We start from the raw sequence: 15,507 nt of genomic DNA, 5'->3' as shown, positions 1-15,507 counted from the left end.
GCTACTAGACCCGGGCTCGAAACTGGGACCCATCGCTAACAGGGCAAGTACTTTATCAGATTACCAGGCCACTTATAAGCCTTTCAAAACCTGCACATGTGAAGATATCGTGACAAACTATCCCTGCCAAGTTGGAATTTGTCTCTAAGTTTCCAGGATGGTTAACAAGGTGGACATGATCCCGACGAAATCACGGGTATGATAATGAGTACATACTACATACACCGACATGATCCCATGTAAAGCCTCATTTGTCACAGGGTGAGAAGAATGTCCAGCTAGGCGGGGTTCGAACCAAGAACCTCTCGATAACAGGGCGAGTGCTCTACCGGCTAAGCCACTTGGCCGATTATACACCACCTCAACATATGTTTTAGTAACGACAGGTGGCGCGTGTATTTTAAACTCTGATTTCCGTCTATTGCCTGTAAGTATCATACAACAAAAATCAACCTGAGTCTATCTCGGTCTCTTGTTGCCTGTCAGTATCTGATAACGTTAACAAAAGCTAGGGAATAACCAACATGAGTCTAACTCGGTCACCTTTTGCTTGATAATATCGAACAACGTGGATAAAAGCTAATTAATAATAATTATGAGTTAATCTGGATCTCTTATAATTTGATATAACATCAGACAACGTTGATAAAAGCTTAATTACAATCAACATGTGTCTATCTGGGTCTCCTAGTTCCTGTTAATTTTACACAACGTTGATAAAGCTAATTAGTAATCAACGTGAGTGTTTCTGGGTCACCTATTGCCTGTTAGTATCAGACTGCATTGATAAAAGCTAATTACTAATCAAACTGAGTCTATCTAAGTCACTTATTGCCTGATACTGACAACGTTGATAAAAGCTAATTCGTAACCAACATGTGTCTATCTGGGTCTCATATTGCCTGTTAGTTTCAGCCAACGTTGATAAAAGCTAATTAATAATCATCGTGAGTGTTTCTTGGTCACCTATTGCCTGTTAGTTTCAGACTACGTTGATAAAAGCTAATTAATAATCAAACTGAGTCTATCTGGGTCACCTATTGCCTGATACTAACAACGTTGATAAAAGCTAATAAATAATCAAACTGAGTCTATCTGGGTCACCTATTGCCTGATACTGAAAAGTTGATAAAAGCTAATTAATTAATCAACGTTAGAGTATCTGGGTCTCCTTTTGCCTGTTAGTTTCAGACAACGTTAATAAAAGCTTATTAATAATCAACATTAGTATATCTAGGTCTCCTATTGCCTGTTAGTATCAGACACCGTTAACATTAGATATGGAAAAACCATCTGTGTCTCATATTCCCTGTTATTTTCAGACAACTTTGACATCAGATAGTAAATTACCAACGTGAGTTATCTTTTTTACCATGTTTTTAAACCTACACGTTCAAAATACACCACCGGGCTTAAAAGAAATACAGTAAAGCAGTTGACAATAGACCTTTCAATAAGTATCTTGCATATACATACATCACAATGATATTTCTATAGATGCATGCTACTTTTAAAACGGTAATTTCCTTTTACTGGTTAACGTATCAATGTATAAATGCACAAAGGAACAGTTTCAAATGATTTAAAGCAATTATATACAAACACCATTCGTTATTGACCAAATAGTTCATGGATATACAAATAATTGTTTCAGCAGAATGTGTTCGTGTTTTATTTGTAAAGTCTTGATGAACTCCTTGTGAGGATCAAAACCACCTTACTACATACTTTCCGTACTTGACATTTTCATATACATGTGTGTATATTTGATAAAATTAAATGCATTTTAATTCATAAACGCAACTTCTGCATGGCATAAAGTCAAACGTTATTAAAGCAAAATACTGTTTTAAATTTCATAAAATTAGAATATTAATATTGCCCAAGACATTGACTTAACCTTTTCTCATAGTTTTTTTCTTGCGATATGTTGTAAAAATGCTTCAAACAATGATACAACATCGTCGATTTTTAAAAAGGAGATCTATTGTTAACAAGGATTAAAAAAAAATCAGAAATAGTTTAGTTTTGTCGAAAAACTTATGTATCGCTTTAGAAAAGTTGGTTTACAAAATGTATTTCAAATGGGCAACTGTTAGTTGATTTTTACAATAACTCAATTTGAACAAACTAAAACCAATGCTAAATAAAATATGTGAAAGAGTCCCTATCAAAAAACGTCAAATAAAACATATATGAAGGAGTCCCTTTAAAACATGACCTATTTGTTGATAAGACCATAATAATACGTGATGCTATATATTGTGTATTTGTTCTTCTAAATGACCTGAAACCAAGATTAGTTTTGCCAAATAATCGTTATTATTGAGTTGTATTTCTTTGCATATGTTTGGACTACTTTTCTTGAGATAAGGAAAGGCTTTAAACAATTGATTCCGACTTAAATAATGAGGACTAGTAAGCAACACACTTTAGGACATTTTGATTTAGACATCCTTGCTCAAGGGTATGTTATGAAGTGCTTAATACAGTTTAAGGAGTCAATTATACTGCGTGTATGTTCGAAATTCAAAGAAATGGTGGCAATCTTTTTTTTAATAAGTGGACAATATAAAAAATATTGAAATTCATACTTTGTCTTAATTATGTAGGCATTGTTAAAGAAAATGTTTTATATGAACATAACAATTGCTTTGCCTTCATTAAATCTGCACTAAAGATAAATTAGACAGTCTTTCCAAACAATTGAGATATGTTCTGTTGTGTTATACCCCATTTGCCTTATTTTAAAACACTGGTGCAAAAATCAGCTGATACTTAGACAAAAATGAAAAAAATGTCTACAATAAAACAACTAAAACGAATACGCTGTATAAAACTCTTCAAAATTATTCATTGAACATTTTGCAAGGCATCTCCCCGAGAATGAATGATCAACATACAACATGTATAAAATTAACTTCACCCATTTATAGCATGCCTAAAACGGGTTAAATGCAAAATACTGATTTGAGTGGGGTTTAAAAGTTTATATAAGCCAGAATAAAACGCAATAAATGCTTTTACATGCACCCTTTTAATAATAAAGTGTGCAATTTTCGGCTCTAAAAGGGACAACCCGTAATTGAGCTAACACTTATTTGCTATTTTCTCCATGTTATGAAACATCTTCTATTTCCTTGCTTATGGAAAATCAACAAATATGGAAAAATGGTTATACAATGCCAGCTTAAGTATGCAGTTAGATTTGTATTTATGCAATTGCATCGTTTTATTTCAAGTTGACGTATGGTTTCACAACAATATATATTTGTAAAAATTACGTGCAAAAATGAACCTTCCTCTCTTCTGATCTATATAAGCCATTGGTTTCCATAATGTTAATCAATATATTTGTTTTTCAGTATATTGGACCATATCCACACATTAGACCTAAACAAACTCAAGCATTACCAGAATGTTGTACACTACTATTATTTTTCTCTATACATTCAATGCAATCATATTGTATTTTAGAATAAAATGCCTTTTTTAGAATTAAAGTTTATAAGAACAATTCACATAATTCAAATTCTCTTCAAATGCAATTGATTTTTACAATTAAAAAGGTATGACGCGTATCTTCGAAGACAATTCTCTCATTTAAAAGCCCATAGTCGTTTATTTTTCAGGGAATCCCTGATGCATCAGCCCGAAGACGGTCAGTTCTTGCTCCAGCAAAAAACAAACACTTTTAGTTACTTACGTACTTTCTTTCTGAGAGCAGGTTTTGGACTGAATTTTGAGAATAACAAATATCAAGTATTTGCATCACTCAATAATAAACAAAATATCAATTAGAAATGAAATCCAGGCATGTCATCCTGGACCACATCCTGTTACTTTGGATTTCGTTAAAAGGTACCAAATTCCATTTTGCTGGTCAGTTTGATAGCTCACACAGCCTCGTTCTATAATGGAATCGCAGGGAAGTACACAGTTTTAGGAATGCCTATGTGACCATTATCTAACTGGCAAGGATACATGGACCAAATGAGAGACGATACAGTTATGCATCAATATGTGAGTATCCCCAATGAGTGACAATCCAGTTGTGTAACAATATGCTTGTATGCTAGGCCTCGAACAATTTGTATTTCGTCCGTACAAAAACGTCATGGTTACTATTAGATAAGAGTGTCATGTATTTATGTCATTCTTGATGTATATATTTGTCTTATCTTCATTAACGGACCTAGTTTTGCTTTAAGTAGACCTGTTATAATGACGGATATAATGAAGCATCTAGTGCTCTGGTCACTAGTAGGTAAAGTTTATTTACATTTTAGTTAAACATAAATGTATGCTTTGTGTATGTTTTTCAAAACCATTACAATATCAGTAACTTCTGACGGGGTGATATAAAATATCACATTTGTAGAAAATATTTTGAAATAGTTAACCTACTGCTACTCGATTGTGGAAAGTTACACTAGCGTTTCCATTAATGTTGTCATGCAGATTCCAATGCGTTATTTATGGATACTTAAAGGGGTTTACCTACTCTTAACTGTGTTTTCAATGAGGTACTTATGGTTACTTCAAGGGTTTTGCCCAAACTTAACTGTGTTCCCACTCAGGGTATTACTTTTACTGAATGGGTTATACCTACACTTCACTGTTCTTCCAATGAGGTACTTATCAATGTTTAGTTCAAGGATTTTATCCCCACTTAACTGTATTTACAATGACGTAAAAATGTTTACTTAAAGGGTTGTACCTACATTTAACTGTGTTTCCAATGAGATACTAATTGTTATTTCAAGGGATTTATTTATATTTACCTGTATTTTCAAAAGGGGATGGCGTCAATATACAATGGAAAGGAGCAACGGTGTACCAAGAATTTACTATATACTGGAATGCATACCATAAATAGCATTCATGCAGCCAATCACATATATTGGCTCAATTTACGTAACATCTATTTACGACCAAATGCAATAGATATTAAGCTTGTGGCATATATTTTACGTAATACCAACTCGTTTTTATGTGTTGTGTTAATCATTGGAACACAGACCAATCTAACTATCATAAAAAACGACCCCCGAAAAAAGAGAATATCAAACGAGTGACATCCCATTAAGACTAAAGACACCAGAGCCTCCTGAGTCCATTCGTGACCATTTTCAACTGTAGATGGGGTTTCACTGTAAAATGTGTTCAAATAAAACCTGTATTTAAGTCTGTTGAAAATGGGAATCACACAGATTGCCTCATTTTCTAATATCAAATGCAAAGAATACTAATACTAAAGAATGAAACATGTTGTTTACAGTTGTATTCTGTAAGTGGAATCATAGTAAAAGGTAATCGAAAACATTCGCCAAGATTGTTTATCATATGAAATGTTTTTTGTTTTTTTTGTCTACGAGACCCTGAATCTATCTGTTCACGGACGCAAAACACAGAAACGATTTGGTATGACCTTACCTAAAATGAATATATAAATGATATCATTGAAAGCAATACATTTAATTTATTTCACATATCAAGTGACATGTTGTATGTGCTATGTTTGTGATATGTTTGTGTTGTTTTGCATTTTCTGTTTAGTATGGCTTTACTGTAATGGAATGCAATGCATTAGGTTATGTATGCTAGTAAAACAGACAAAATCAATATTTCATATTTAACCAGGCGACCAATTTGATTATTCAACACACATTTAAGTTCGGTTCATACTCTTAAAACGTTTTATTTTGATCAAATGTATCAGAATGCTAATAATATTATAGCCAAATGTCAGACAAAAGCAAATGCGTCCATTCATGTGATAGCGCCACATCAGGCAAACAAATCACGTGTTTTCTAATAATATTCCGTTTTGTTAGAGACGTGAGACAAATTAACGGTACGCTTTCATAGTAAATGTGTTCCTATAAATAGGTTGTGTAGTGGCCCAGTGCCCAGATGGGTGGACGCATTACGGACAATCCTGTTACCTGTTTGCTCATGAAGATGTCGACTTCAATGCCGCGCAGGTTCCGTCTTTTTAATGCTATTTGTAGACACTATTTGCAATAGTTCATTGAACTAGCTTTTTTGTCGTTGACCTAAAAATACAAAATATATCTCAACACATTGTTTGATTTTAGTTTGCATATTGCGTTTGTTTATTTGATGTTTGCTTTTTTGCATCATATTATTTTTTACCATTCAGATTAATATCTGAATGTGTTTTAAACATGAAAAAAAACGACTAACACATCCTTTGCCGTTTTTGATAATACCTGTCTTTTCAGAAATTCTGCGAGCATTTTGGTGGTAATTTAGTAAACATCGAGACTGCCGAGGAAAATACGTTCATTAGAGGATTTCTGAGCGACATTAAATGTGCGTCATTCAGTTAACTATACTAGAAGAATACTTAACAGTTAAAAAATATAATAATTCGATAAATGTTGACGCCGATAAACCTTCCATATCTACGGGACCTAACTGCTAATCTCGTTATCCTATAACATATTTGTTTTATATCAAATATGCATGTTTTAAAACTCTAGACACCAAAAGGCGACATGTCTAGCCCGTTGAAAGAGCTTAACACAGTCAAATGCTCTTCCATGCAATTTCAACTCCAAAAGATAGAGTTGAACAATACGTGTACCGACGAAACTACGCCTCCGCATGTTGAACCTCCATGGCATAGTTTTTGGAAAATCCTTTAACGCATGGTGAAGATACAGCCCGTGTAAGGCTTAGTCCAGCCCAGGCATATACATAGAACTCATTTTGACATTAAAACCCTGAGTGTGACTTTGATAATTGTGGTACAGACCTGACTTGTACGCGACATCGTGAGAAACCTCTATGGAAATTTGTTTTTGAACTCCTCTGATGCACGGTCAAGATACAGCCCGTAAAATGATCATTTCAAATTTTGACCTCTAACCGTGACATTGACCTTTGTAGAGCAGATCTGTACGCCACTACCGACCTTATCGTGGTTAACCTGCATGGCAAGTTATTTTCAAAAACCTATGATTACAACCTTTGATCCTCTTTTTGACCTAGACCTTTGAAGTACATACCTGGTTTTTATGCGCACACAACCTCATCATGTCCACAGAGACTTGACTGTATGATGCAGATCCCAACAGCTGCCCCTGGCTTACTTTTAATAGTTGCCTGTGGCCTCAGCTGGGTAAAATCAGTCTTGATCCTGAAAATGAAAAAATACAACATTTTATGGGCTGCTTATCACGTCATGGGACACAATACAACTATTAATCATGATTTGTCGACGATATTTCAACTTTCTATAAAATAAAAAAATCCACTCGCCTAGGGTTATATAATTGACAAGAGAAGAAACTCTCCCAAATACACTTCGTCATGAGAACGGTAAGCGTCCAGTTCTAACATGAATTTTAGGATAGTGTGGTCGAGTTATTTCGTGGTTAACCTTCAATCCTATAATGCATATATAAAGTTCAGCCCGGACAAAGTTCAGTTCGGACGGACGCACGCACACACACACACGTAGTTACACTGAACCTCAACCTTGTGCCAATTATTTCTCGGTCACCACTTGCGAGCTCGACAAAAGTATATAATTATTAAGGGATGATTATTCTGTAAAAGAATAACAGACTTTCAAATATAGTTCTGGCTTTTTACATTTATAATGTTAGATATGTATTCCTAAAATTATTTCACATACTTTGCATGCTCTACAACTATTATTCCAACCATAGCTTAGGAAATTGAAGTCCGTTTACAGTCAGATATATTTTGAAATCCAATTATGTTTGTATATTTGAAAAATTGATTTTGGTGAAATACCACTCACCAAAATGAATTTCGGTGAAAAGCCACCCGATGAGATACATTTCCATTTGACGCCAAAAGTATATGGTGGAAAATATATATTCAAGCATGAAAATGTATGGTTTTTTTTTGTTGACAGCCCACATACACTGGATTGGTTTAACGGATGAAGTTGTTGAGGGTGTTTGGAAATGGTACCCGTCTGAGGTGACCACCGCCTTTACGGACTGGGCTCCTAACGGCAATGAGCCAAACCAAGCTACAGGAGCCAACTGTGTTGTGATATATGACGCCTATAATTATCACTGGGCTGATGAACCATGCACAAATAGAGCGTATAGAGCCATTTGTGAAATAGGGTGAGTATTCTTATTGCCATTGTGTTTAGTATACTTAAAATGTATTATTTGCATCTTAAGTATCAATCATCCCCTACGGATATATTTTATAATGAGCATATACATAGTTCAGGTATAATCATGTGTAAATATGATATATATAGTAGCCTGATACTTAAATAATGAAAATGACTGCAGTGTTTTATAAATAAAGGCTTAGATGGCTTTAGAATTGTCCTGACAGTGTGTTTAGTTTCAAAATCGATTGTAACCCCACTATGAGTCCATCCTTTTAGGTCGCGGTATGAAGGATAACCTGAAAATAAATGTGTAACAATTAAATTTTCTGATAAATGGACTCGTAAATAAACTATTTCGGAAGGATTAGTTAAATGTATATTTATTAGCAATTCATCGTACTATATCGTCCAATATTTACACGAATAACAACTCGACTATTGATGTATCACAATTCACAAAATATTGTATTATGACGTGAAACCTATTGTTTGCGTAAAAATTTGTACGTAAATCTAATATTTAAGCATTTTTATTGAAGGCATTACTTTTGTTTTTTGAATTGCACATAATATGGGATTTATAAGTTCAGTTAGTGGTATCTTCCATTTCAGTGGCTTTGAGCAAAACTGATCTTTACTTTTTGGCATTTAGTCTGGCTTAAATTTCCACCATTCGGAGCTTCTCGGTCATTTTTTATCGAAAACAACCTCTGATGTATTTGGACGGTTTACATACTCAATCAGTGGTATGTTTAAGTCCGCTGCAAGTAGATCGCGTAGTAATTTTATTTAGTAGTTAAACTTTATGACTGAACTCTTGGGAATCTTAACTATGTTTGCAATGATACACTTCACTGACAATCAATTTAAACTTATATCAATAAATTCAACTCTTAAACACTACACTTAATTATTGGTAAAATAAAAAAATAAAAAATGAAGTACTTCAACTGATGTACCGGCATACATCCGAGGACGTTTGCGATACAAATGGCCGAGGAGTTCCGATTAAAATTTCCACTAATGCATGTATGCTGATGTCATGCTGTAGACTCTGGCTGGAGCACTGGAAGAGGTTTACGTTATAACATCATTTACTGCAATGTTTTTGTATTATGTGTAAACAGGTTTGAGCACGGGTCAGAGGTTATCGGAAAGTAGACATGGCGACAGTGAACTGCTGTACCAGGTTTATTGAAATGTATACTGATTTTTTTCAATCAAATAACAAAACCAATCGTCGAATTCAGTTTTTATAGTTCAACCAAGTTGCATATAAAGTTGTTAGTGGAAAACTGTTTCGAACCCATTCTACGCCGCTTACGCAAGTTTCGATTTTCAATTTCTTATTAACAATGATATAGACATTGATGCAGACATTGATCACACGATTTTATCAGGGATTGTAAAGAAACAAAACACCAGATGATAGAATAACAAGAAAAAATAAAATCTTTATAATATATACAATTTATATCGCAGTGTATAAGGCATTAAATCTTACTTCCTGATGTATCACGTGGCTTACGACACAAGCATCGTTCGCAGTTTTTTACAAATTTCGAAATTTACTGGGTATGCCCACCACGTAGATACCAGTATATCTAAAAACAGCGTCGGTTCTTTCACTTTCACATGCTAAATATACATACTAAAAATAGGAAACCAATATGCGTTTTTTTTCAAACGGGTTGAAAATAACGACAAAATATTACATTGATCATGTGAAGTAATGTATTATTGGCCTCGTACTAGGTCAAATCAAGGCTTGATTTTTGAAAATACTATAGTTGTCGATTTGGAGATATCTGGTGTCTAATTCCTAGAATTGCTCTGTGTTAATCATCAGAACTAACGATTTTAATTGTTAATTGCCCACCTTTCAACAGCGCGGGTCATCGGAAAAAGATCAACTGCTGGAACCTTTATAGCCAAAAGCAGTTGGCTTACCAATTATACACAACAGACTGACGATGATCGCTCCGTTATGTTTCGGATAAATAAGACTCATTGAGTGATGCTACTGATGTTAAAGTGGCCTCCATGTTATTTTTAATTCCTAAGGAAAAGAAAATTACCATATGTGTTTTATAGATTTAAACATTCAAAAGATATTGAGAACAAGAAAGAACTAAAGCAAATGAGAAACTGGGGGCGTTTTGTTGGTAATGAACTAGATTTGGTTTAATATTTGTTCACTATCTATATTTCAAAACCCCCTCTGGATGTTGTTTCGTCGGTTTGTTCTATCCGAAAACTAGCCCACTTTTAAATAACAACACAGCAGATAGTGATCCAACACGCGTGTTGAAAATCCATTTAGTAAAAAAGGCAAGCTTCCATCTACGGCATCATTGTTGAAATTTAGCAATAACGACTACATGCAGAAGGTCCATTATATTGTTGAAGCCGTTCACAAAACCATGCATTCATAACTTCAAACAAAACTTTTGAAACAGGTTCCGCCGATACCCATGTAAACAAACCTGAAACTAGTTTCGTATTAACGCAAATGCATTTTAAGGCTATGTTTATAATTCAGCAGTGACAATGAATGACTAAGGGAAACACTTAAATGAAATAGAAGAGTCAATTTAAAAAATAAGGTATTGCTCTTAGGAAGAATAACTCCATATAGGACATAACATTTTCTGATAGAGAAAGTGGACTATGTCTAGGCTTACAAACACAAACAAGTATTGTTTAATCACAATTATTTTTCGCCGACAGTCTTCGCGAAATACTTAATGCATTCTGACAATGTTAGCGCTATCAAGGATATGTGAACGGTAGGATGGTTGAAAATATACCTTAAATGTAATCGCACCGGGGTGTATGCATTTAAGAAAAAAAATGTTATGTTTTAACATACCAATTTTACCCCTGCCCGTCACTCCTAGCTCAAAGCAGGAATCGTTGCTCTATTTTGATAACCAGTCACATTGAAACCACATAGTCAAAATGCCATCCAAAGGCACGCATATGAGCATGCTGCATAACAAGTTGCATCACCATACATCTCTCATAACACGATCATCAGAAGGGACACCTTTTTTTTTTTGTTAGAAACATTGACCTTGACACCAAATACGCCTAATGCAAGCATAAGGTACATCTTCATCTGACCTTGCTACATAGCAAGTTCAATAAGTAAACCTCAATTCTAACTACATAGCTTTATCACCATACGTCACCGATGTTATTCAACTGATGACTTTTGTCTATTTAATTAATAGGTAACCTTGACCTTAACCTAGATTTACATAATAAATTTAAACCTTTGTCTCTATATTAACATTTCAAAAATATTTTTTGAGTGGAATACGTTTTTATTTTATATTTTAGTAACAGTGACAAAAACACAATACCAATATACTTCACTGCCTTCACCTTGCTACACTCCAAGTTGTTTCACTATACGACAATTCTACTGATCGAAAACATCCAATTAGACGATGACGATGACGAGCAGACATCGTTGAGATACTGGTTGAAAAGTTTAACATATATGATATATGTAGGCAAGCATAAACATATACACCATGTCAGACGCAATGGTTCGAGTCATGATTTGTTATGTGTATCATGTGTTTACGGTCCGAATCCGAGGGCGCATACTTAACGCAGTGAGCCCGAGGTCCTGATTAAGCAGTTCGAACCGGAAACATCTGATTGCTATTTGATTCCTGCATGCGTTAGATAAATTAATCTATAAAGAAACTAAATTTGAAACCGCACGTTTGTTCATCTCACCAGTAAGTGGGTTTAGTCTTCCATTCTTATTTATTGAATTGCAATTTATTGAAAATAAAATAATTTTCATAAACCATTCAATGAAAAAAATAAGTAGCGACTCTATGAAGCGCGTGACCTATCTGACAAGTGGTGTGTGATGGAAGTTTCTAGTTTTGCTAGTTCTAACGGAAAGGCATATCGTTTGTGCAAAAATAACACTTATTTATGACTATATTTTGTTATATACGTTGTCTGTCTAAGTGGCTTTGAAATGTTGTGTGTACCTCGTTCAGTGTATTATAGGCCTTTTATTGGGACTCTAAAAAGGTCTTCTTTAGATGTTTGACCTCTTGGCTGGTTTCTAGTTTTTTATAATTATTTTTAGTAGTATTATGATATAAATAAGTGCTTTTTGAGTTTTGATGTGTAACAAGTCGGTGATAAAAGTGTCTTACAAACACACCTTTCCAGATATATGCGTCTTTTTGGAACTTTTAAAAGGCGCAGCAACGAATGACAGAAATTGCATAACACGTTTTTCCGAGTTATGACTTTATGTATCGCTTTTAGCATTATATCATAAAGAAACACGCAAAGCAGTCATTCGCTCGATCACTGGCAAATAATTAATTTTCACATGATGAAATGGTTGAGCCATTAGGGCTTAGATGAATATTAACTAATGAATTCTAACCATATCAATCATGTGATTTTTCACCTTTATCTATTTGTTTGGAAAAAATTGGTTGAAGTTATAACGGTACGAAATAAGGCTTCATAACATTTTGGTACAAAGTATTCCACGACTCTTTTAGGAGTACTTGTTACCTAAAAGGGTGGTCCAATGGACGTAGTTGAATTGACTGTATATTTTACACATTATGCAGATATCTGATAAAGCATTATGTACTGAGATTGGTACGGGGCTCGGGGATCACCGCGTTTCATCATGCCGCGTTTCGTGTCTTACAATAACAGGCTAAACCACCATTGGGTGATGTTGTTAATTTGCATTCAAGGCCAGAAACTATAGGGAGAACCCGATAATCTTAAAGTTAATGAAGATCCTGTCTGCAGGCACTTGGATGAAAATAAATAAACCACGAACATAAAGTTAATAGCACTGCATTAGTAATTGCTCGTGATATTTGTCAAACTTAATACAAAAGTTGATTGATGTTTGAATATTACCGGAGGCACTTAAAATAGTAAACATTCGTTTCTAAACTTTAACTAAAACTACAGGAAAAAGCCCAGGAGTCGAAAACTTAAAACAAATGATTAGAGGCACAGGGAAAACCTCAAACGACAATGCACAATGGGCAAAAACGTACCAAGCCATGTGCAACTAAGTATTTCCTGCGAATTTATGGTGAAAATCACACCCCTTACTGACGAAATCAACAATTACAGGTGGTCATAGTGAACATTTGTTTCAACTGCATTAACAAACGCGGGACAAGCAAAACATTTAGATTGCATTTTCTCAGATGATATTCGTTCTAAAGAAGCCTTTCAAATCGGACGCTGTAATCTTCATTTCGCAGACAGCAAGACTAATTTAGCCACATAATGATATAAGTGCCAAACACCATTTAACTCTTAAATCCAGACGAAACGTATATCTTCACAAATGATTTCCCAAAGGCAATACAACAAAATGTCATTCTTTATTCAACGTCACATTATACATCATTATTTCAAAGAACGTGCGCAGAACATGTTAACACCCACATTGTGAATATATTCCTTATAGAATAAGCGAGGAAGTAATTTTCATTTTATTGTATCTGATTTATGTTTGTAATGTAAGAAATTTTTCTCACAGTGATTAAAAGTCACAAATATTCCTTGATACGTGCGGAGTTTTTAAAATACACCTATACATTGGCTTGTTCAGTCTAGCATACATTGGGTAATACGTTGACTTATTTTCCTCATTTTCATCATCGTTATGAAAAAAAAAACTTTCAATAGATCATGGCTATGAATGTGATTCTATAACAGTAATACCTTTAATTTAGAAAACAATATATAGGAACTCATCAGTATAATTGCATTATGCTTTATGGTATTCGTTAGTAATGTTCTAGAGAAGCATTCCAAATGGGTAGCTATCACCAACAAAGGTGTAATGAATTTTCATTTCGAAGACAACACAACTAATTTGGCCAGATATTGATATAAGTACCATCATTTTACTCTTAAATTTATTTCTTCACAAAGGATTATACAATACAACAAATCGACACTATCTATTTAACGTCACACTAAAACCCACATTGTAAATATTTTTCTAAATTCATCTGCGAAGAAGTAATTTTTAATTATTTTATCGGTGACTAGACTATAACTTTACTTTGGCGTGACTGAACAAATTCACTGATACAATCAAAATCTGTAATGTTTTTGTTTTAAAACGTGGATGTTGCAAACATGAAGGATACAATTTTTTTACCATTACTGTCCGAATCATGATTCGCGTTAAAATGACTACATTTTGCCTTGTAGCAACCTCTTCCCAGAAAGATGAGCATTTAAAAGCAATTATATTCGCAGTGAAAATTTACACTCGGGTAGGAATATGACCCATGTATGTACGTAGGGTGCATTTTCCCCTGTTGGAGTTTCAGTCATATAAACACAACAGCGAATTCCCCGTGATTTTAAAGTTAATATTTAACAAATAAAACAATAATAAGAGACGTCACTTTTAATATGAAATACATTATCTATAAGCGAACTGTATAAAAGAAAAGTAATTATCCAAACACCATGGATATTTCTGATTGACATATTTTGTGTAAAGTTTTGTCTATTACTTTGATAATCCTATTCTAAGCAACTTGAGCGCATTCTTTTTAAACTGCACTAAGTTAAAATCGAATGCCAATCTACTTCAATTGATCCTTTGAAGTTAAAATGTTTAAACCTATACTTGATTCTAATTTTGTGTTTACAATTAATCTTTCATGAACACGTGCAGATGAAACGTTTGATCATTCTCGCTAGAATCAGATTATGTAGATATATTTATTGCATATAAGTTATAGCTGCAGAATAATAATGTAAGTGTACTTTTAAACTGAAGCTTTAAGCATTATATTTATAGGTATCCACTCAATAACCACAAAGACGCACCAAAGTATTGCCCCAAAAGCGTATTTACCCACGTTGGAATATTTACCCCATGGGCAAATGATAGACATTTAAACGAAGTAATAGTTGCGTGTAACCATAATGATCGATCATTTGTCCTTTTAAACAAACTATTGAACACGCAATACAGTCATTTCTCGACAGTTGGTGTGTGCAAATTGCTTGACAAAACAGTTATAGACACATGACATTGATAGATGCGATACTTTCCAACGAATGCATTGTAAACCACCATTTATGAAGTGTTTCTGCTTTATTCATATTTGCATATGGCAGGAGGAGTTTCAGTTACTCTTTCTATCATTTCACAATGTTTCGTCTGCCTCTTTGTCATGTAATTACATCTATAAGGGTGGATACTAATTAAAAACTGAATTGCTCGGAAGATTATTTCAAGAACTAAATTTGGTTATGTCCGTCGGAAGATTAATTTTTGCCACGCTTCAAAAGTAATTTCCTGCAAATGGTTGGTGCAATTA

General features: G+C 34.1%; 1 protein-coding gene across 1 annotated transcript; it reads left to right on the top strand.

Moving 5' to 3' along the window:
* Positions 1–4,204: 4,204 nt before the first annotated feature.
* On the top strand, positions 4,205–9,379 carry LOC128243035 (perlucin-like protein). Its single transcript, XM_052960544.1, has 5 exons — positions 4,205–4,267; positions 5,893–5,987; positions 6,249–6,339; positions 7,916–8,135; positions 9,262–9,379. The coding sequence occupies exons 1-5, from the start codon at positions 4,225–4,227 to the stop codon at positions 9,293–9,295; spliced, it is 483 nt and encodes a 160-aa protein (XP_052816504.1). The 5' UTR covers positions 4,205–4,224; the 3' UTR covers positions 9,296–9,379.
* The last annotated feature ends 6,128 nt before the right edge of the window (positions 9,380–15,507 follow it).

Source organism: Mya arenaria, chromosome 1 (genome assembly GCF_026914265.1).
Source record: "Mya arenaria isolate MELC-2E11 chromosome 1, ASM2691426v1".
Classification (NCBI taxonomy): Eukaryota; Metazoa; Mollusca; class Bivalvia; order Myida; family Myidae; genus Mya; species Mya arenaria.
The sequence above is the reverse complement of the archived record's forward strand: the minus strand, read 5'-3'. Positions and strand labels throughout refer to the sequence as shown.

What these genes read in the sequence shown, in the direction of transcription:
- LOC128243035 (XM_052960544.1), top strand. Translation starts at nt 4,225, where the DNA reads ATGACGGATATAATGAAGCATCTAGTGCTCTGGTCACTAGTAG. An exon ending in TCGACTTCAATGCCGCGCAG is followed by an intron (nt 5,988 to 6,248) that starts GTTCCGTCTTTT and finishes CTGTCTTTTCAG; the next exon opens with AAATTCTGCGAGCATTTTGG. An exon ending in AGAGCCATTTGTGAAATAGG is followed by an intron (nt 8,136 to 9,261) that starts GTGAGTATTCTT and finishes ATGTGTAAACAG; the next exon opens with GTTTGAGCACGGGTCAGAGG.